Source organism: Sitophilus oryzae, unplaced genomic scaffold (assembly GCF_002938485.1).
Source record: "Sitophilus oryzae breed Bouriz unplaced genomic scaffold, Soryzae_2.0 scaffold_1657_pilon_pilon, whole genome shotgun sequence".
NCBI lineage: Eukaryota > Metazoa > Arthropoda > Insecta > Coleoptera > Curculionidae > Sitophilus > Sitophilus oryzae.
In genome coordinates, this window is record NW_022146344.1 from 997,605 (window position 1) to 1,019,774 (window position 22,170).

The 22,170-nt window shown below is 33.4% G+C and overlaps 1 protein-coding gene across 1 annotated transcript; it reads left to right on the top strand.

Moving 5' to 3' along the window:
• Positions 1-876: 876 nt before the first annotated feature.
• Positions 877-22,170, top strand: LOC115880735 (2-hydroxyacylsphingosine 1-beta-galactosyltransferase-like). The gene is given in 8 exon segments (XM_030898013.1): positions 877-1,122; positions 7,398-7,615; positions 12,496-12,749; positions 19,308-19,398; positions 19,401-19,598; positions 19,659-19,919; positions 21,508-21,727; positions 21,787-22,170. Coding segments are annotated over 8 exon segments (1,560 nt in total). The 5' UTR covers positions 877-1,075; the 3' UTR covers positions 22,058-22,170.

A 22,170-nucleotide genomic window follows, 5' to 3' on the forward strand; every position in this document is an offset into this window, starting at 1 on the left:
TGAAATATTATCCGCGAATATCTGCGAAACCGTTAAAAATTTTGAAATACTCTGAATAAAAAAAATGTTCATTTTTTAATTCTCCATCTATAGAAAAAATAATATACTATTTTAATATACATTTAAAAAAGCGAAAAAAAAATATTTTAGAAAGTTTGGCGCACAAGTTTGAACATCCTGTATGATTTACGATTACCATATTTATAGCAAAGTAAATAAAGACCATCTAAAGTAAATATCTAATAAAGTTTTGAGTAGAGTTCTTGTATTTTTAATATTTTTTTAAGAAAGGCAAAATATATATATTTTTTTTTTATTTATTTATTAAGATCTTTGAAACTATCGAAATATATTTACCCATATCATAGGATTATGTAAAGTTATCTGAAAGGAAGCCAAAAATTAAAATAAAAAAATTATCCCTCCCCAATCTCACTTTATTGAGTCACCCCGTAGATGTTAAAATATTTTCCTGAAATGCATCCTAATACATACTTTTTAAGTTAACACTTAAACGCAATTCATAGGTTTTTTTATTTTACGAGATGCCCGATGCACTATTTTGCCGGACCTTGTAGATAGCACGCGCATTCACCATTTCGTCAAGATACTCAGTTAAAAAACCGAAAAAAAAAATATTTGTATAGCAGGCGGCTATAAATTTAATGTACGTCTACCTTTTCATGCTAAATAACATTTTTACGTGTCTTTTGTAATATTTTAAAAATCGATTTTTTTAAATTATTATTATTATAAAAGATATATTTCTTTCAAAAATGTCCCACAGTTATCGCAGAGGATATTAGTATTATATTTATACGTTGATAGATACCACAGTTTGTAATACTATGACTTGCGCTAGTAAAACCACCAAACAGGTTTTTTCGATCTGTTAAAGCGACAAACTATTTATTTAATCGATGAAAAATCACTAATCAGTATTCACGGAACGTCGTTTGAGATATTACCAGTCTATTGTTTACTACATTCTCATATGGTAAACACCGAGATAAAAATAATAATAGGTTATCAACATAATACGAAAAATGATAGTTAAAAGTCAGTAGAATTTAAAATGTTATCAAGTAACAATGTGATTAGGTGCTGGATTTTGATAATTAGGTAAAAAAATTAATTTAAGATTATTTTTTATCAATATTTACGCTTGGTAATGGATTATTTTTTCTGCACGTAATGTTTTACATATTTTACTGTACCCAACGATTATTATTTAAAAGTGTACAGCAAATTTTTACGGTACTATTTTATTTACTAAAAATTATTTTATTACTGTCTTAAATCGTGGATTTTATCTTTTATTATATTATATTCAAATAGAATAATATGTAAATATTTTGATAAATTACTTGATTATGTTTATATATATATTAATTAATAATAATGTTATATAAATTAAATAATATTTTAAAAAAACTATTAAATTTCAAATGAATTTTATTTGCCTAAGCAATCAAAAGATAAAAAACGCTTCTGAGACTATCAAATTGTTGATATAATATTATTTTGAGTTTAAACTATCTCTTTAAAAGCAACTTTTTTCCAAAGCCTACCATGAATTCACTGAGGCGTCGTTTCTTAGTCACTCTCATTAATATCTTAATTATTAGATATCAATACACCTAGTATTATGGTATTCTGGTACATTGTTGATTTTTTGAATGAAATAATCTTTTCTATCTTATTTTTTATTAGAATGGTCATCATGAGGGCTAGGGATACCGTGTTAGAAAGACAAGGTAATTAAGGGCTTATTTTTTCGTACCTATTTATTATAATTTTGCTAATAACTTTGGTTTGAAAAAAGATATCAAGATGCGGTTTTCGCTGAATTTTTAAATTTTTATTACTCTTTAGTATCAGCTAAAATTATATATACTATCGCATTTAACTTTTTCGAAAAAACGCGCAATGTTTGTTAAATTCTAAGACAGCGCCCCCTAGCGTCTACGTTCAAAAGATTATTTTTATTGTTTATATGGTATAATATAGAGTAAGAAACGATCTTTTAAACGAGCCTTCATTTGTTGGATTTCGATCAACCAGTCCGGAGTTATTAACATTTTTTGGCAAAATAAAATACTAATTCACCACAATACACCAAAACACTTTTAAACAAATAGAAACAGATCTAACCTTTCCCCACCACTTTATTTGGTCAGATAGCGGAAAATGGTTCTAACAAAAATATGCAAAATTTACTGAAGATTATAAATCCATTATTTATAATATCCGTTATCTGGACAAAATTGTGTCCCTTTTTCTTATTTTTAATAGCAGTTGCGCCCTCTAGCGGCCGCTCTACAAACTTGAAAATAATTTCCAGCAATTTCTCATGCTCTCTTTAGTTATAGATATTTTTTTCCGCAAGCTCTACGACTAATACTTTCCGAGATAAAGCCGAGAGCTATTCTTAGTGGGACACCCTGTACAGAGTAGGCCAAATTGGACGCTTTTAAAGGGAAACACCCTTTTCTAAAGATGTCTCAGAAATAAGAGCAAGTATTTTAACTGGCAGTATACATGCCTACGAGGTTTTTTTGCGAGAAAAAAATTGTTGAAAATTTAAAATTTTTCTTCACAATTTCCGGAAAATTTTCAAAAACTTTTTAGTGCCACTTGTATATTTACCTGAGATTTCTCTACGATGTATCCAAACCTTGCAGTGTTGCAACCTCCTGTGTTATCCACATTCTACATAGTTCTATATTTATAAATTAATAGACAAATTTCTACACAAAAAATTAGGAATGTTAAATTTAATCTTTTATCAATGCTGATTAATAATAATTCTAGAAAAAAAATCGTATTGATTATTTTTAGTACTTACCCTTTCAATGAAAACAAAAATCACCGAATATTAACTAAAACATTACGTTTATGACGTTTGCGAAAATCTTTGTTATGCTGCAAAATAACTTTATTTTAGAATAAATTTAATAAAATGATTCATCATATTATTCACAATCAGGTCACAAAAAAGAAATTCCTAAAATGTTTATCGTAATTTAGAATTCAATATATCGAAAACAGGCCCAACCAATAATCGATTAATTTTTGTTTTGTTTGTTTCCTTTCATGTTGCTCTGTTTTATTTTTAAAATTTAATACGGATTTGATTGCTTCGAATGTTTTGAATTTAAAATTGTTGAAACTACGGTAATCTGACTTAATATCGTCGCATGACGCAAACTCGATACGTCGGCGCCGGCGCGCCGCCTCAAAGGACTAAGAACCAGTTGACACGCCGAACTTTTGGCTGACGGTTGGCTGACGGTTGGCTGTCGATGGCATGGTCGAAATATATCGAAGAAATAGCGAAAAAACAAAATATGTATTTAAAATTGTTGTGTGAAACATGTATTTTCATATATTAAAAGTAGTTGTTCGTAAAGTAGTGATAACCCATACAGCCACGGTACGTATTATGTACGTACCTGGTACGTACTATGTACGTACCTGGTACGTAATGTTGGGACGAACGTCAGGTCCCTGGTACGTACAAGTACGTACAGGTATGTACTATGTACGTACTAGAGACGTACATTTTCCAACGCTTTGTACATCACCGGTACGTTCCTGGGATGAAGTAAAGTACGTACTATGTACGTCGCATGTACGTACATTCCAGATACGTACATGTTATGTTCTGTTCCGGACCAAAACTGGATGTAAAATGATCGAAAGTACGTACAATGTACGTACTATGGACGTACATTTTTCAACGAGGTATAGGTCCTAGGAATTTAATTAGAAATAATTCAATTGAAGTCAGCTTAAAATATTTATTAATATAAAAACTCAGATACAAGGTCATCCCTTATGTCTTGATACACCCGTGAGTCTGGCTTCGGTCCGGCAACTACACCCTTAGCGTACTCTGTCTTCTATTGGATGTTGATAGATATTTCATTTTTTTTATTCTCGAACTGCTTCTAACTAAAAAATACAAAAAGAAAACTAAAAAAAAGTATTAAAATATATAATTCTTGCCTCTGTTTTGAAAAAATTGAATGAGCCGATTCTCAATCATTCGAGGTTGTGACTGTGCTAGGTGAAATATAATAGTCACATTAAATGTGGCAGTGTCATGTAACTCATCTGATGATTCCCAACTTTGAGATACACAACATAAGTTATCTCGAGGGTTATCTGTGTCAGTTTCGCTAATGTTAAGATGTGGCAGAGAATCTTCAGACTGTAAATCAAGAACTGAAACATCTGATGTGCTATGTTGATCATTACAAGATTGAAGGAAAGATGCCTGATTAAATGAAGGCTGTGTATTTTGATTAGGGTATGGAGCCTCTTGAAGAGCTCTTTCAAACCGCTTAATTTGAACATTTGCCCTTTTGCAATATTTGCTAGAAGTATCTTTGCGCCACATTATATTATTAAACTTTAACTTACCTTGAAACAACGAGCAACGAAGGCAACAACAAAAAAACAAACAAAACCGAACCGGCCACCATGACACCCACTCACACAACACAATCGAAAACTGGATCGAAGTAGGTGGGCACTAAGTGTATTGTTGTTTTTATTTTTTAACGTTGATTAATAAAAGATGGAAATACACTAGCTCACTAGCTCTGCCAATCGAAAACGCCATTAGAAAACGCCCGACTTCCGATTCCGTCCAGACTCGAATGTGAACGAATAACTTACCGAGAAATTTAAACATAGGACTGCATAATTTTCCTGTTTTAGCAGCTTGATTGCATAATATATTGCATTTTTAACCCATCACATTTCTTCAAAGGCTGTCATGCATTATGGTCATTGGATAATTTAGGAAATCATTTTTTATAGCGGTCGGGTTAAATTTATTAATAAAAGAAGTAGAGGTAGGTGAGAGTGACTTTAATTAACGTTAGCCTAGAAAAGATCCACTGATCCAGTCCATTCATTATTATTAGGTATATCTGACCAAAATAATCCAGTCATGAGTCATGATATTAAAATTAAATAACATTTTGTAATGCGTTGTCAAAAATTTTCAAGATACGTACGTAGTACGTACTCGCATGTACGTCCGTTATGAAGTCCTACAATGTACGTAAACAGTACATACATGGGGCACGTACTATGTACGTACAGTTTTGTACGTACATAGTACTCCCTAATTGGTCCCGGGACGTACCGACGTAAAATGGACATAAAATGTACGTCCCTGGGACGAAGTGTGCTGTATGGGAAGAGACAATATAATTCTCAACATTTATTCATTCAGAAAGATATTCAAAGCTTTTCAAGGTGTTTTGTAAATCACTGGTTCAAATTGTGCCTATATCAAAATAATGTATTAGAAATGGGGCCTGTTATTTTAGCAGTTATTTTAATAGCGTGTACAAGTAAAGCAGCACAGTGAAGTGTATTTTAGTTACGTGTGTATCGAAAAAGAGAACTGTCACAGTTACATCGATCTGTCATAAGTAGTAACTTTTTTTAATGTTGGGTAAGTTTTTTCGTTTAATTTATTTTGTGTAATAATATCATAATCTTAAAATATAATGCACGTCTGCAATCTCCGCCTAACTCCTCAGTTGGTGTGATTTTATGACTTATTTTTAAGAATATACTTTCTTGTCCATATGACAACATAGGGTGTCGAATTGCGTGAGATCCGGGCTTGATCCGGGTAATTGGATGTAGTTGGCGATATCTGCCGGCAGTTCTCAAAATGTTGCTATTATTTTTTTAAATTTCAAAGTTAAATATCGCGAATATTTTCAATTTATTTTAAAATGGTAAGAGAAAATATGTTTCTTTTGACCAGATCTACCACCCCTTAATATACTTGCGTTTATTTCTGGGACACCCTGTAGAGAAGATAGACGAAAATTAATATCGGTGTTCGGAGCTGAATTTTTATCAAAAACATGTAGGTGAAAACCGTCCATCGATCTCTGTTAATATTTCGGAGTTGCGGGATGTTTTTCAAAAATGTGTATTTTTAACAAATCGCTGTCACTTTTTTGCTATGGAAAATTTTGTATTTTTATGAATGAATTTCCAAAGCACATTTTTACGTAGAATTTAATAGTTTAGGTATATATTTTTTTAAATTTTTGGAAAAGTAATTTTAAGTTTTTTTTTAGTGAATTAAAAATATACAGGGTGTCCCAAATATAAAATCAATTTTTCTGTGGATAACTCTTAAATTCTTAATTTTAAAAAAATATATACATAAACCATTAAATTCTACGTAAAAAGGTGATTTGGAAATGTTTTCATAAAAATACAATTTTCCATAGCAAAAAAGTTACAGCGATTTGTTAAAAATGCAGATTTTTGAAAAATACCCTGTAATTCCGAAACGGTAACAAACTCGGTAACATATATCGATGTGCGGTTTTCACCATCATATTTTTGATAAAAATTGAGCTTCAGACACCGATATTAGTTTTCGTCTTCCTCCTATAGAAAAAAGTGTTTCCCTTTAAAAGCGTCCAATTTGACCCCCCTGTACATACTATTAATGTGAATATAATATACAGGGTGGTCGGAATTGTATTCGGAAAACTTCGTTAGCATACATATACATACATACATACTGTCATTACTCGCTGACGAGTATCTGATACGCATCAGAAGATGGTCGCGTAAGGCGTTTTCTTTCATGAGCTTTTATGTTAGCAAATTCTTCAGATAAAAATAAGTGAAAAAGTTACATTCATGTCCTAAAATGATTTGTTTTGGAGGTACAGGGTGTAGAACTTTCATTTTTATTTCGTTTTTTTCCAAATGATTTCTGAACTATAGTCGATATTTAGATGAAAATTAGTGTCTGAGTATTTTTTGGCATGAGAAACTTGATTTCGATGTCAATATGACTCCAACTTGAAGGAGGCGCCACCTACATGTTTTTTAAATGGTTTGAAGTGTAATAACTTTTCATTCGTCTCTGTATAAAACTAACTAGGTCGTAAAATGCTTCGTTTCGGAGCTACAGCGTGTACCAGTTTCATTTTTATTTTATTTTCTAAATAATTTCTGAACTAGCGTCCATATCTTGAGAAAAATTGGTGTCTGGGTGTTTTTAGATATGAGAAATCCGACTTTGATACTCGTATGACTCCTACTTATAGAGGCGTAGATAAGTTTTTCAGTGCTTTTAACTTTTTGTCCGTACCTGTGTTACACTTCTTATAAGAAAAAGAATACATTTTTGTAGGTCTAATAACTATCAACAGGTTTAATTTTGTTAATAATGACGTATTGACCATTTCGGTTACAAATATCTTGAGAATTATTACTCGTAGCGATTTTTACTAAGAGAACCTTTTTACGTAAAATACCGCGGAAATGTATATTTTTTCACTTTCACTACGTGTCACCCCGTAGAGTTAATATTCTACATTTTATTATCCGTTTAGCTTTATATCACTGGCATGGTTATGTCCAGCCGCAAGGATTCTGGGAATATTTCCTGTTCCTGGAAGAAGCCACTATATTTTAGAAAGCACCCTAATGAAAGCACTGGCTAACGCAGGTCACGATGTCACAATAGTGTCGCCATTTGGGGAAAAGTATCAGTCAGAGAAGGGTTCCTACAGAGAAATTGTTTTAACTGGATTTTTGGAAGCACATGCTGGTAAATATAGTATCAAAATTGAATTTACACGCCATTTTCTGCAATTACGACACAATACAAAATTTGATATATTTGCGTTAATTATTTTAAATACAGTGATATAGTTTATCTCTAAATAAATTATTAGGGATCACTTTGATAAATTTCGTTTAAATAAAGAAAATATAATATTTATTTAAACATAATAGACTTACCAATATATTCCATAGAAATTAACTTTGAATGTAGTGTATGAACCTCAGCCAAACTGCTGAAAATTGTATTTTTATAACATTATGGATGATTACATCTGCCATTACTCGCTGACGAGTATTTGATACACATCAGAAGATGGTCAAGCAAGGCGTTTTCTTTCATGAGCTTTTCTGTGACTGAAAAGCCGGATACGTGATGTTATCTGTCTACCGTACTCCAGACATTCAAAAATCTCATTACTCTGTTGCCTCCTCACTTTTTGGTTGTCGCTGTTAACTGAGTTTACAACTCTTCTCCATTCCGTTCTATTGTGAGCTGTTTCTTTCCACTCATTCTGTTTGTTAATCCCCTTTAAGTTTGCGTGTAAAATATCCTTGTATCTTTTGAGTTGTCTATCCGGCCTCCTCTTACCGTAACAGCTAACAACCTACACAAGCTCACCGTAAAGCAGAGATTTTGGTATGCGGTTTTCTTGCATTCTGCATATGTGACCAGCCCATCTTAAGCGGGACTTTGTAATCATGACTTCAATACACTGGCAGTTAGCTTTTTCAAGGACCGATACGTTTGAGACTGATGGAACCATTTGATTCTTAAGAGTTGTCTAAGATGTCTCTGTTGCAACTTGTTTAATGCGTTCATGTGTAGGCGGTACGGCATCGGCACCCAGGTTTCGCTTCCATATAACATGGTGAGAATTATTATAGCTCGGTACACTGCAAGTTTCGTTTTTGTGCTCAAGTTATGATTGTAGAAAACCCTGTCTTTTAATTTCCAGAATGCTCTTGAGGCGCTGCTAATCCTGTGCTGAATTTCAGAGTCGATATTGGCCCTTTCCGAAATCAAACTGCCGAGGTAATTGAATTCCGCAACATATTTCATTAGTTCTTCTACGATCTTTATAGCATTGTTATGATCCTCCGGGGGAGTGCACATGATTTTAGTTTTATTGATGTTCAGCTAAAGTCCCAAAGCCTCGTATGCCAGACATGTATATGTGTTCAACATTTCAATTCAAACGTTTGCAATTGCTGTAACGTACTTGCAACTAGAGCACAGTCGTCAGCGTATTGAAGTTCTGTGATGCATTTTGTACGCGTTTTGGCCCTGAGTCTTTTTATGTTGAACAGACCGCCGCGCCGTCGTATCTGTATCTAATGCCCAAACCTCTCTGCAGTTTGCTGTCCACTATAATGGAGAGCGCTGCCATGAATATATTGAAAAGGAGAGCCGCTAAGACACATCCCTGCCTAATGCCTGTGTTTGTTAGGAAGGGATCACTCAGTGATCCATGATAATGACACTCTTGACTTGTTGTTGTTATAGGGCTTTTACACATTGTAATAAATTTGTTGGGTACTCCGAACTTTTTCATAATGCCTAAAGTGCATCTCTGCTCACAGAGTGGAAGGCTTTTTTTATTAGATCGATGAATGCAACATAAAGTTTAGACTGCTACTCTTTTACTTTTTCCTGTAATTGGCGGATGGAGAATATGGAATCGACGGTATGGATGACTACAATATGTCTCGCAAACAATGTTAAACCATTTCTATCTTAATTATTGGCAACGGAAATATTTTTTTCCTAATAATGTGTGTGTCCTCCGCGGTTTCTACGCACTTCTGCACACCGATTTGGCAAAGACTAAATGAGACTCCGAATAATCTCTTGAGGAACAAATTTGTAATCTTCTCTTTAGTAGGATTGATTCAATAGGATTGAGATTAGGTCTATTATTTATATATTATATATATTAGCAGGTCAATCCATAATTGTGATATTGGACTTTTAGGTATCGAGTAACTACTCTTGCAGAATGAGGCCTGTAGAATGTAAGATGAATTTTTGACCATGCTTAGGATGGAATAACTGTATCGTGCAAGTCCGGATTCACTTTTACGGTTATACCTCCCTATACCATGACGGAACCTTCACCAAAATGAATTGCTTCTCTGACTGTTGTATCCAGATACCCTTCATACGGTCTTCTGTATACTCTCCGAACATCATTATGGCTTCGACCGTAAAAAGAACGCGCCTCCACTGATCCACGCCCCAGTGAAGATGTTCTTGAGCAAATATCCTTAATAATAATAATAATAATAATAATAATTTATTAAATCCTTAAGACATGTTTTACATGTATAGATCAAGTCTACAAAAACATTACATATAATAACTAATACTTACTAAATTTTTCACGACAATATTTATATTAAAAATACACATAAATGGGAAAAAAAAGAAAAAAAAAACACGCTAAAGTTCTCTGCTGTAAGCGTCGTATTCCTCCAGACTATAGAAAACTCTGTCAACCAAAAAATTCCACAACTTGCTTTTAAATAACTCTGGCTCAGATCTCTACAATCTGCTGACGGTCAGACAGATAAGACCCTAATCATTCGTAGATTTTACCTCTCAAGCCACAATCATGAAGTTTTGATAAAAGCATTGTGTGATCCACCAGATCAAAAGCCTTACTGAGGTCCATAAAAAGACCGATACTCTTCGCGCGATCATTCAGTTTCATGTACAAATTATTTAGAAATTCGCAAATTGCAGTATGAGTAGATCTACCTTCGCAAAAACCATGCTGAAATGAACTTAATAAAGCAATTGTATAATAACTATATATTTCCTAAGAAACACCATAATTTGTCCATGAACTAATTTTTCTATTATTTTTGAAATTGTCGGTAAAATTGCTATAGGTCTATAATTTTCAATATTAAGGGGATCAGATGTTTTAAATAATGGGGGGAACTATTTTAGATATCTTCAAAGATTCAGGAAAAATAGCTACCTCAAATGACCAGTTCATCAGATACGTCAACGGAATTAGTACTAGATCAGCAACTCGTTTTTAAGACTACAGAAGAAATACAATCAAGACCAGCGGAGTTTGAGTTTTTTAACTTCCCAACTACATCCATTATTTCAAATTCTATGCGTTTGCTCCTCTGACTTCGATGTATTATATTGTCGATGGAATACTTTTTTGGCAAATCGTTGAAATAATGGTTGAAACAATTTGCAATTTCGTATTGGTCACTCAACATCAAGCCTTCTTCATCTCTTATGCAATAATTTACAGTTCTTATCTTTTTCGTGTTATGGATATTATTGTTAATAATTTTCCAAGCAGCTTTTGACTTGTTATCCGATTCAAAATATACCTTAGAATTGTACAATAGCTTAGCTTGCTTAATAACCCTCCGATATATTTTATTGTACGAATTATATAAGTTTTTATCATACTCTGTAGAATTTTTCTTTCTGAATAAAGCTTTCAAAGTTTTCGAGGACTTCCTAATACCCTGAGTAATCCAAAGCTTTCGCCCGTTTCCATCATGACTCTTTAATCGTTTAAACGGAAACGATAATTCAAAGTAATATTTAAGACTGTTTAAAAATGCACAGAAGCCTTGGTCAATATTAGGATCTTGAAATACCTCATGCCAAGCCTCGCGACTCAGGTATTCTCTAAATATACGAAAATTATTTTCATTGTAACAACGTTTATAAGAAAATTGTTTATCTAAATTAATTGGAACAGTAAAACTTATTACCTGGGCAGCGTGATTAGACAGACAGTTTTCCCATATATAAGCATTTACATCATCGATATTATAACTAACACAAACGTAATCTATTAAACTAACTGAAACTGCTGTAACACGCGTTGGCTCATTGATAACATTAGACATACTGTAACAGAGTAACATATCCCTGAAATTCTGGACGTCAGATGTTGGTTCCAGAAAATTAATATTAAAGTCGCCACAAACAATTATATTTTTTTTTATTATTTTGACATATGTTGTAAAGCAGATCATTCAATTTTGACAGAAAATGTGCCCTACAATCATTAGCAGATAAATGCGGCACAACAGCTGCTCGCCTTGATCGAATTTTAACTTCATGCATTCTATTTATTACAGTCTTGAAATTCGAGTTCCTGTGGCGATCGTAAGATTTTGTAGGTATCTTGCGGTAAGTATTCTTTCACGAAGAGCGGCTTGAAAAAGATACCGATCTTCTGGCCTCGTTGTCCGCCTTACTCGTTGAGGATATGGTCTGCGGACCACAAAACCATATTCTCTGTGTCGATTCCATAGTCTGGAAATGAGCGATTGTAACATGAAAAAGCTGTGAGACGTATCGTTGCGACCGACCCTCCTGCAGTAAAGTTGTGGCTCTGATTTCTTCTTCAATATTTAAACGCCTTCTAACACCCCTTGGTCTTCCCAAAACATCAAAATTTGCCATAATTAATACCAATTTTGACGATCAAGAAGGCAAAATCAAACTAAATAAGAAATAGATTTTATGGAATGTATGCGTCTTCGAGTGCGTTTTTATTGTTATTTTTTTATGACGGGTACATAGTAATACAGATACACATATATCTAATCCCTAATTCGTTTTGATTAGTTTATTTCTTCTTCTTTTATTGTTTCAAATATTTATTATAGTTTTTTCTCTGCATATTTTCCTTATCCCACGAATTGGTGTAACTGGCATTTTAGTGAAGTATTGTTTTACCTGGTACTACGTAGTATCCGTAGTATTTTTACCACTAAGAGTAGAATATAACATACTAGATCAGGTTTATTTTACATTGCTGTTGATATAATTTGATGTGATCGAAAATTTTATAAATTTACAATTTACTATTTTAGAAAGGAGAAAAGCTGTAAATCTTTTTGAAAGACCATCTATTAATCCATTGTTGGCTATATACATAATGAACAAGATTGGTTTAAAACTAACGGAAAATACGTTTAAACATGAGAATATGCAAAAGTTGATGAATTCTGGGGAGAAATTCGATGCAGTCATCGTGGGACAATTCTTAAACGACGCTCTTAAAGCACTTGCCTATCATTTTGAGGGACACTTAATATTATTTAGTTCTGTTGGCACAAGTACTTGGGTAAGTTTTATATTCCAAAGCATTTCTCTCCAAAGACTATAATATTACCCTTGTTTATATATTCTTAAAGTTGATCAACCGACTAGACAAAATGTGCTGCCAACTGGAGGACAAATCGTGAACCTTTCGGGGCGGAGTCAAAAATATCGATTATTTTCGTTATTTTCCTCAGAGTAATGTAATAAAATAGCCCGGGTTTCTGCGAACTTTAATAGTGATCAGTTGATTAAGAAATTTAAACGAAACTTTTATTTTATTGTAAATTGTGGATTATTTTTGCCTGTTATTTTAAGAATTCTAAACCGTATTAACAAAGAAATTATTATTTCGATATGTTGGTACATTATTTATAATTTATGATAATGCTAATTGGCTGTTAATTAATATTTAAAAAAAAATTTACATACCTATTTTAATTTGATTTAATGCAGGTTTATAAAAGAATCATTTCATTTTTTTTAAATATAAAACTTTTTACGTTTTCGGTGCCAACTAACTCGCATGGTATTATTGGTATGAAAATTAGCCAAGAAAGAAAAGAGTTGGCTATAACTTGTAATTTTTCGAAAAAAAACATATTATACCTATATCGCTGAAAAGCTTAAAAAATGGCGCTTTTTATGAAGTCATGGCCAACTATGGTTTCCATTTACAAAAAAAACATAATGTTTGTGTCATATGTCAAAAATGACAGGCTTTAGGAAAAAAAACTGAAAACACAAACTCATTAGGTATGTGATTATCTACAACTTTTATCTGAAACTTTTTGTCTAAAATACCATATGATCGAATAAAAACGGCGTCAGCGATGGCTATGAAATGACAATCGATGATATTTCCCATATAATTTTACATATAAAATGACAGCGATCTTCATTTCATAGCTATCGTTGACGCCGTTTTTATTCGATCATACGGTAGATTATAATGGAATTAGAGACAAGTTTTAAAATAGCCAAAATTTGTTTTTTTCGAAATATCTAGTAAGCCTTGAACTTCTCCGAAAAATCCGAAAGGCGCATATTTATGACCCTACAAAACTGCTATTATTCTTTCCTCATTTAACCGACTCTCTATCTCCAGTAGTTTCCGAGATACCCATAGAGAACATCGATCGTAGGAAACTCACCCTGTATAGTATTTAGAAACTAATAGAAACTAAATGTTATTATTATTTGACTAGATTAATTTGATTAATAAGACTCGATTAATTTAATTTAAAATAAATTTGATCAGATTTTTTTTTCGTATATTCTACTACCAGAAAACCAAAATTATATGATAACGTACTTTTCAACGAAGTTGAAGGAAGATATAGTGTATCTATCACAATATTTAATAGAATTATTACAATTAGAAGAAAAACAAAAAGAAAATATACCCAAATACTTCATCTACAAAATGAACTAATATAATATCTTATAAAAACACTACACAACTACTTCTTGTATTCTACCCTGAAAAAATTATCAAACTACTAATTAATCAAACAAAAAGAAAAAATAGCCAAATTATCCCTTCACCTACTACTTAACTACAAAATAATAAACTAAAAACACTACTAAACTATTTCTGGTATTCTACACTAAACATTATAATTAAACTTAATAAAATTAATCTAATTTTACACTACAACCACTACAACTACAAAGAAATAAGAACATTTTTTAAAACTAGAAGAAACAGAACTTCGATGCGACCAGTATAATAGATCAAGCGGACAAAGAATATAAAATACTTTAAAAATGTGCATTCAGAAAGAAAAATATCTCGCAAATTACCTAAACAAACATTTTTTTTTCTTATCAGTGAAAAGCATCGGCCTCGTCGGCCTTGCGGAATTTATCGGGTATTTACAATGGTCGAATTGTATAATTACCAGCTTTTATAGCATATCTAGACAAAAAGTATCTGGTCGATTAGTAACCAATTGGCACAGTCCGAAAATTATCGATTTTTATTTTCTCTGTTTTTATTGGTCGCTTCAAAATTCAGAGTAACAAAAAATATTTTTCTGTAGTAAAAGACTGTGAAATACGCCCCGCCATCTGGTGCTTTACATCCATAAACGTCTTAGGTTGAGCTACTTTAAAAATTCATATACAAGGATATTACTTATGATAGTAATGTTTGTTTTAAACTATTCTAAGAAATTAATCCCATAGTTAACATGAGAATTTTCTTTCATCTGTAATCATCTAAATTTTTTAAAAAAGTCCTTCCTTATATTGACCATTAAACGTTAAAAATATACACCTCCAAATCACTATACAACTCAATGACTAAAGAATACAAGGACATATAACGTTCATATACGGGCTGCAGCAGAATTTGTTACATTAGACGCCATCATATTGGATCATACGGATGAGTCACCACCTCGTCAATAGCGACAATTTTAGCGATTTTTAATAATTTGTTGTATGTAGTGAACTTTGTATATACCTTATTACAATGGTGATGGTGTTCAGCTTTCAAGTGTAAAAGACGCAATGATAAGAAAGAGCTAGGAGTTAGGTTAGGTAGAGTTAGTTAGCGTTTCTCTTAAGTAAATAAACAGTCCACTCCACATTTTTAGCGTTTTCTTATTGAATTTAATAATTATTTTTCTGATACTATAAGTACTTGATATGTGCTAATCGTCGATACTAGTTTTCTACCTTTTGTTAACATTTTAATACGTTTTTTTTTTCGTAATTAATTAGCATGATATCACCGACCGCCTACACCATAGGCATAGTCAAATCATTTATCAAAAATATGTATATCCCATTAAGCAGCTAAGTTAAGAAAAACATATGGCCACGGCACTGTTTGAAGCCGTGGTAACAATTTGGTCTCGGGTGTTATATTATGTCCATATATTCTTTAGTCATTGATAAAACTCTAAAGATAAAAGAAAATAACCACTATAGAACTGCAATTCAGGTAAAATAATAATGTCAAGAAGCGTGGCGACATCTGCCGCAGAATGAACGAAGCGAGTTCTGTATTACCGATGGTGATTCGAATTTCTAGAATCAAAAAGAACGTTACAGATATCCCCGGGACGAAAATTACGAGAACATCAGCTGGAGTATTTAAAGCACTTCCCGCTCTCGAAAAAAGTTAGTTTTAAACACGGTTTTGAAATAAACGAATTAGCGACTAATTGGTGAAGGAGCTAGAAAAAGATATCAGTGTGTTGTATTTAATTTGTATTGTGTTTATAGTTGGAAAATAGTGTTGTTCTGGACCCCCGGAGAGTCCGTAACAATAATATGGCACTGCACAATTTATTTAGTGGAAGGATTCTCAACGATATAAAAGTAATATGGGGGGGGGGGTATATTGTGAATTTGATTTAATTTGTATAAGCAATTTTTGTGGAAGAATAGGACAAATCAAAAACAATTTTATGAAAATACCAGTGTTTGCGATTAAATTAAGTGGACTGTATTATTTTCATAGGTGCGGTTCGTGAAAAAATGCGTTTTGCGATATGATATTTTGCGGTTCGAACACTTCTCTTCGGCTCTCTCGTCGTACTACTGATTCCGCGTGAAGCGGGCGAAAAAAAAATTACGCGACAAAAATATATATTAAATATAAAAATAAAAATACCTTAGTTTAATCCTAAACACCCAGTTTATTTAAATATTAACTCATTTTTTATGCCATTTATTAATAAAATTTACGCTCCTTATATTCCATTGCATGAGAGACCGTAAAAGAATAGAGTGGATACGACAAAAGACCCAGATGATAGATCATCCACAGTGTCAAATCCCTCAAATGGCGATGGGCAGAACAACAGATGGACCACAAAAATTACAGCATAGTACCTACTAGGAATTAAGGGACTTAGAGGAAGACCAAACCTGAGATGGGATCATAATATTAGGAAATTAGCAAGGATAACTTGAGCCCGCATAGCTAAAATAATCAACGATGGGCCCAAATACAATAAATACAAAGAGAGTATATAAGGGAGACTACACCATAATTGGAAATGGATGAATAAGCTGAAAATGATGATGTTGATGATATTCCATTAATTCATCATATACATACCATTTTACACTGATAATGTATATACACTGCCATTACTCGCTGACGAGTATTCGACACGCATCAAAAGATGGTCACGCAAGGTGTTTTCTTTCATGAGCTTTTCTGTGACTAAAAAGCCCGATACGTGATGTTATTTGCCTACCGCACTCCGGACATTCAAAAATATCATTGCTTTGTTGCCTCCTTGCTTTTTGGTTGTCGCTGTTAACTGAGTTTACAATTCTTCTCCATTGAGTTCTATTGTGAACTGCTTCTTCCCAATGATTCTGCATGTTAATCCCCTTTAAGTTTTCGTGGAAAATGTCCTTGTACCTTTTGAGTTGTCCACCCGGCCTTCTCTTACCGTCTACAAGCTCACCGTAAAGCAGAGATTTTGGTATGCGGTTTTCTTGCATTCTGCATACGTGACCAGCCCAATCTTAAGCGTGATTTTGTAACCATGACTTCAATACTCTCGCAGTTAGCTTTTTCAAGGACCGATACGTTTGAGACATGGCGTAACCACCGGATCTTAAGAGTTGTCTAAGGTGTCTCTGTTGCAACTTGTTTAATGCCTTCATGTGTCGGCGGTACGGCACCCAGGTTTCGCTCCCATATAACATGGTGGGGATTATAATTGCTCGGTACACTGCCAGTTTCGTTTTTGTACTCAAGTCATGATTGTAGAAAACCCTGTCTTTTAATTTCCAGAATGCTCTTGAGGTGCTGCTAATCCGGCGCTGAATTTTAGAGTCGATATTTGCCTTTTCCGAAATCAAATGCCGAGGTAATTAAATTCCGCAACATATTCCAATAGTTCTTCTCCGATTTTTATAGCATTGTTATTATCTTCTGGGGGAGTGCACATGATTTTGGTTTTGTCGATGTTTAGCTTAAGACCCAAAGCCTCATATGCCCAGGTATATATGTTCAACATTTTTTGTAATTGTTGTAACGTGTTTGCAACTAGAGCGCAGTCATCAGCGTATTGAAGTTCTGTGATGAATTTTGTACGTGATTTTTGCCCTGAGTTTTTTATGTTGAACAGACCGCCGTCATATCTGTATCTAATGCCCAATCCTCTCTCCTGCAGTCTGCTGTCCACTATAATTGAGAGCGCTGCCATGAATATGTTGAATAGGAGAGGCGCTAAGACACATCCCTGCCTAACTCCTGTATTAGTCAGGAAGGGATCGTTCAGTGATCCATGATGTGACACTCTTGACCGGTTGTTGTTATGGAGGCTTTTACACACTGTAAGAAATTTGTTGGGTACTCCGAACTTTTTCATAATTGCTCAAAGTGCATCTCTGTTCACAGAGTCAAAGGCTTTTGTTAGATCGACGAATGCAACATAAAGTCTAGACTGCTGCTTTTTTACTTGTAGTTGGCGGATGGAAAATATGGAATCGACGGTGCCACGGTTGGTGGGAAAACCCGTTTGCGATTCTGGAAGGATTTTTTCTATATGTAGGTGAAGGCGATTTGACATAATTTTTGCAAGAATTTTTCCTCCGATAGCCAATAGTGAAATTCCCCGGTAATTTCCGCAGTCTGATGCACTTGCTTTGTTCTTAAATATATTCACTATATTCGCTTTGCAAAAGTCCTGAGGTACCTCTCCGCTTTCCCATATGACATCGAAGAGAGCTTCAAGATGGCCAAGTTTTTTACTTGCACACTTATAGATTTCCGCCGGGATCGCGTCAGTGATGATGTAATAAAATAATAAAGGAATATTATTATTTTTTAATTATTAATCCTAATCCGATACTTAAATATTTTTTTGTAGAAGGAATGTCGTCTATGTTCTTTAGTGGGTATCTTGCTTGTCTGTAAATCTGTCTTTTGCGAATCATTTTTACAGTTACAGAGAATGTACCTTCTTGTATTCTAGTTCTTTGCTCGAGTATACAATGGAGAACTCCATTCAAAAGATCCCCATTTTGCGACTTTTGCTTATCACGAATTCCCAAAAACAAAATTTACTCGTCATTCTAAATGGTTGAAATGAAGTGGAGAAAATAAAAGTTATCAATTAAATTTTAATACAACGTAATTGAAAACATGTTATTGTGTAGGAAATTATTGTATATATGTCTACATTCCATAATTGATGTATAAACATCGATTACTTTCATTTTTTTATGATTCTTTCTATTATTGTCCATTTAAGTAATTTTCCGTATTTTAGGTAGTTAATGTATAAGAAATGTATATGTCGCACTCACTTAGTGTAATTGTCCGTTTCATAAAATGGATATACCCACTTCGCGAACTGGTTAGGTTAGGATAGGTTAGGTTCGCGAAGTGGCTAGGTTTCAGTTCGCGAAGTGGATATCCATTTCATGAAACGGACAATTACGCTAAGTGGGTGTGACATATATAAACACTGCGTATTTAATAAATAATATCGATTACTTTTATCCTTTTATACATAGTTTAATTATCATTTTTCTATAATTGTCAATTTTGAGTAGTTTTCCACATGTAGACTATTTATATATAGTATAAATTTTATTACAGGTAAACCATCTCGTTGGTAATCCATCTTTACCATCATATACGCCAGAAATGCTTATGAGTTTTCCAGCAAGAATGACCTATATTCAGCGATTGAAAACGTCCTATTCAACACAATTTACAATATAAATCAATTGATTTTGTTTTATCCACAGCAAAATCAACTCTTAAAGAAGTACATTTCAGACGACATCGATTTACACGATGCTTTATTCAATGTTTCTTTGGTACTGTTAAATAGTCACGAAAGTGTTTCATTTCCATCTTCTTCCGTACCATGCATGAAGCTTATAGGTAACTTACATAAAATATAATTCTTGTTATAATAATAACTTTTTGGCGTTTGCGTTTCAGGAGGTTTTCACGTTAAACCGCCTAAAAAGCTTCCTACAGATTTACAAGAATTTTTAGATAATTCTACGCAAGGGGTTGTTTATTTCAGCATGGGTTCTAATGTTAATAGTAAAGATATGCCTAAAAATTTGAAATCCAGTATCTTGAAAGCTTTTTCAAATTTAAAAGAAAATGTTTTGTGGAAGTATGAGGACCAAACGTTAACCGATTTGCCAAAAAATGTGAAAATAGGAAAATGGTTTCCACAACAAGACATATTGGGTAAGCTTGTAAGCATTTTTCTCATGAATATCTTTTTGAACAGGAATAAGTTTAGTGTTTAAAAAACTGACTTTAATGATTTACTTTTAACTGATTTTAACTTTCCATGGTGAAAATGATTTTGTTTAATTTCTACTCAAATGACACCTTTTCTATAATTTATTATTAAAGAGCGTTCATACGAGTCTAGTCAACCGATCACGATCATCAAATCACTTGATTTCATTGCGCACAAATGTAATATGACTGTCTAAACACGTAAAATCATATCAATTGTTTACAATGACTAAAAAATACAAGGACATGTAACGCCCATATACGGACTGCAGCAAAATTTGCGATGTTAGACGCCATTTTAACGAATGAGTCATGAGATGGTCATCAGCGAAAATTTGGTTAAATTTTTAATAGTTTGTGTATAGTGAGCTTTGTATAATCCTTATTACAATAGTGATTAGTTGTTCAGCTTTCAAGTGTAAAAGCCGCAGCGATAAGAAAAAGTCAGTTTCCTTTCTTTGCAGACTACATACTATAAAACTCTAATTGGGATTATATTTTTAATTATTTAAAAGTTGGTTTACAAATTGTTTTGGGTCATACCTCTTCTTGGTTTTTTTATATTTTTGTAAAAGTGTTTATTTGTAACCATCTAACATGTATTTATTATCAATCAAAAATGCCTAGTATCTAAACCTACCAAAAATCGCAATCCCGAAAGTAACGTATCGACTGTAACGGGAGCATCAACACCGATCAAAACGCGACAGATGAAAACTTGACCCTAGGAGCACTCCAGCAGTCGCACAACCACTGGCACTGGAGCGAAACACGTCGAGGTATAAGTCGTTACCAGTTACATCTCTTCGCGACAGACGAACACGCGACTCTAGGAGCGCAACGGCTGGAACGAAACACATCGCGATCGAGGCCGCACGCGTCGCTACATAGGTACCATTTACTACTGTTCGTGACCGACGAAATCACGACTTTAGGAGCGCGACGGCTGGAGCGAAACACGTCGCTATGCGGTTACTGCGGTTCGAGCCAACTCCAAGAGCGATTATAAATAATTTATTTGTAAATTATAAATAATTTACAATTTCGCCGTTATTATGATCGTCGTTCTTCAGTAACAAGTTCCTGATTCGTTTTGGAACGTGACACGACGGACGTTGCAAAAAATACCACTACAAAATCGCGTTACTCAAATACCGACACATCACTAGTTTGAAGTATAGCTTTATAGAAAATAACAGAAAATTTTTGACATCAAATGTGTAAACGCTTAAAAGTCCGCTGTACTCCTGTGGAATAATAAAAGCAAAATAAAAGTCTAATTCACTACCATACACCAACACAAACATCTGCGGATGATAATGGATAAACATGGTTAGGCGAAACGTGCGTCCTGTGTTAAAAGTAAATTGTTTTGGTGTATTGCAGTGAATTAGTGTTTTATTTTGTTATTGTAACAGCAAATGTTTCAACCTCCAATCGTAATGAATTCCTGTGACTTAATCAGTTCTCCTGACTCGAGAAAACGCGCCTTTATGGTATGGTATTATTTTATTAAATTTAATTCTTTCAGCACATCCCAATGTCAAATTATTTATTACACACTCGGGATACGCTAGCACCATTGAAACCGTATATCATGGCGTACCAATCATAGCCATCCCCATATTTGGAGACCAAGCCATGAACGCTGTGCATGCAGAAACTAAAGGTTTCGGAATCTATTTGCCCTGGCATAAAATTACAGAACAAAGCTTTATTACAACTATACGTGAAGTGATTGATAATCCTAAGTATAGTATATGATGTAATTTTATTAATAATGTATTAAATACTGTTGTTTCATTTTCAGATTTAAAGAAGTAGCCATGCAAAAATCGGTACTAATGAGAGACAGAGAGACTGCACCTTTAGAGAGCGCCATCTACTGGATAGAGTATATTTTAAGACATGATGGAGCTCATCATTTACGAGTATCTTCGTTAGAACTATCTTGGTATCAGTATTATATGTTAGATATTTATGCGCCATTGGCAGTTTTTATTTACGTCCTCTATTTTGTAGTGAAAAAATTCTTAATGTTACTATTTTTTAGGGTAAAACAAAAAGTAAAAATTTTGTAACATATCGTGCAAAAATGCTATTTATTATATAATTGTTATACAGGCAAACTGTAAATATGTATTTTTTGTATTAAAATTTGTGATGTTGATAAGTATGTTCATTTAGTAAACTA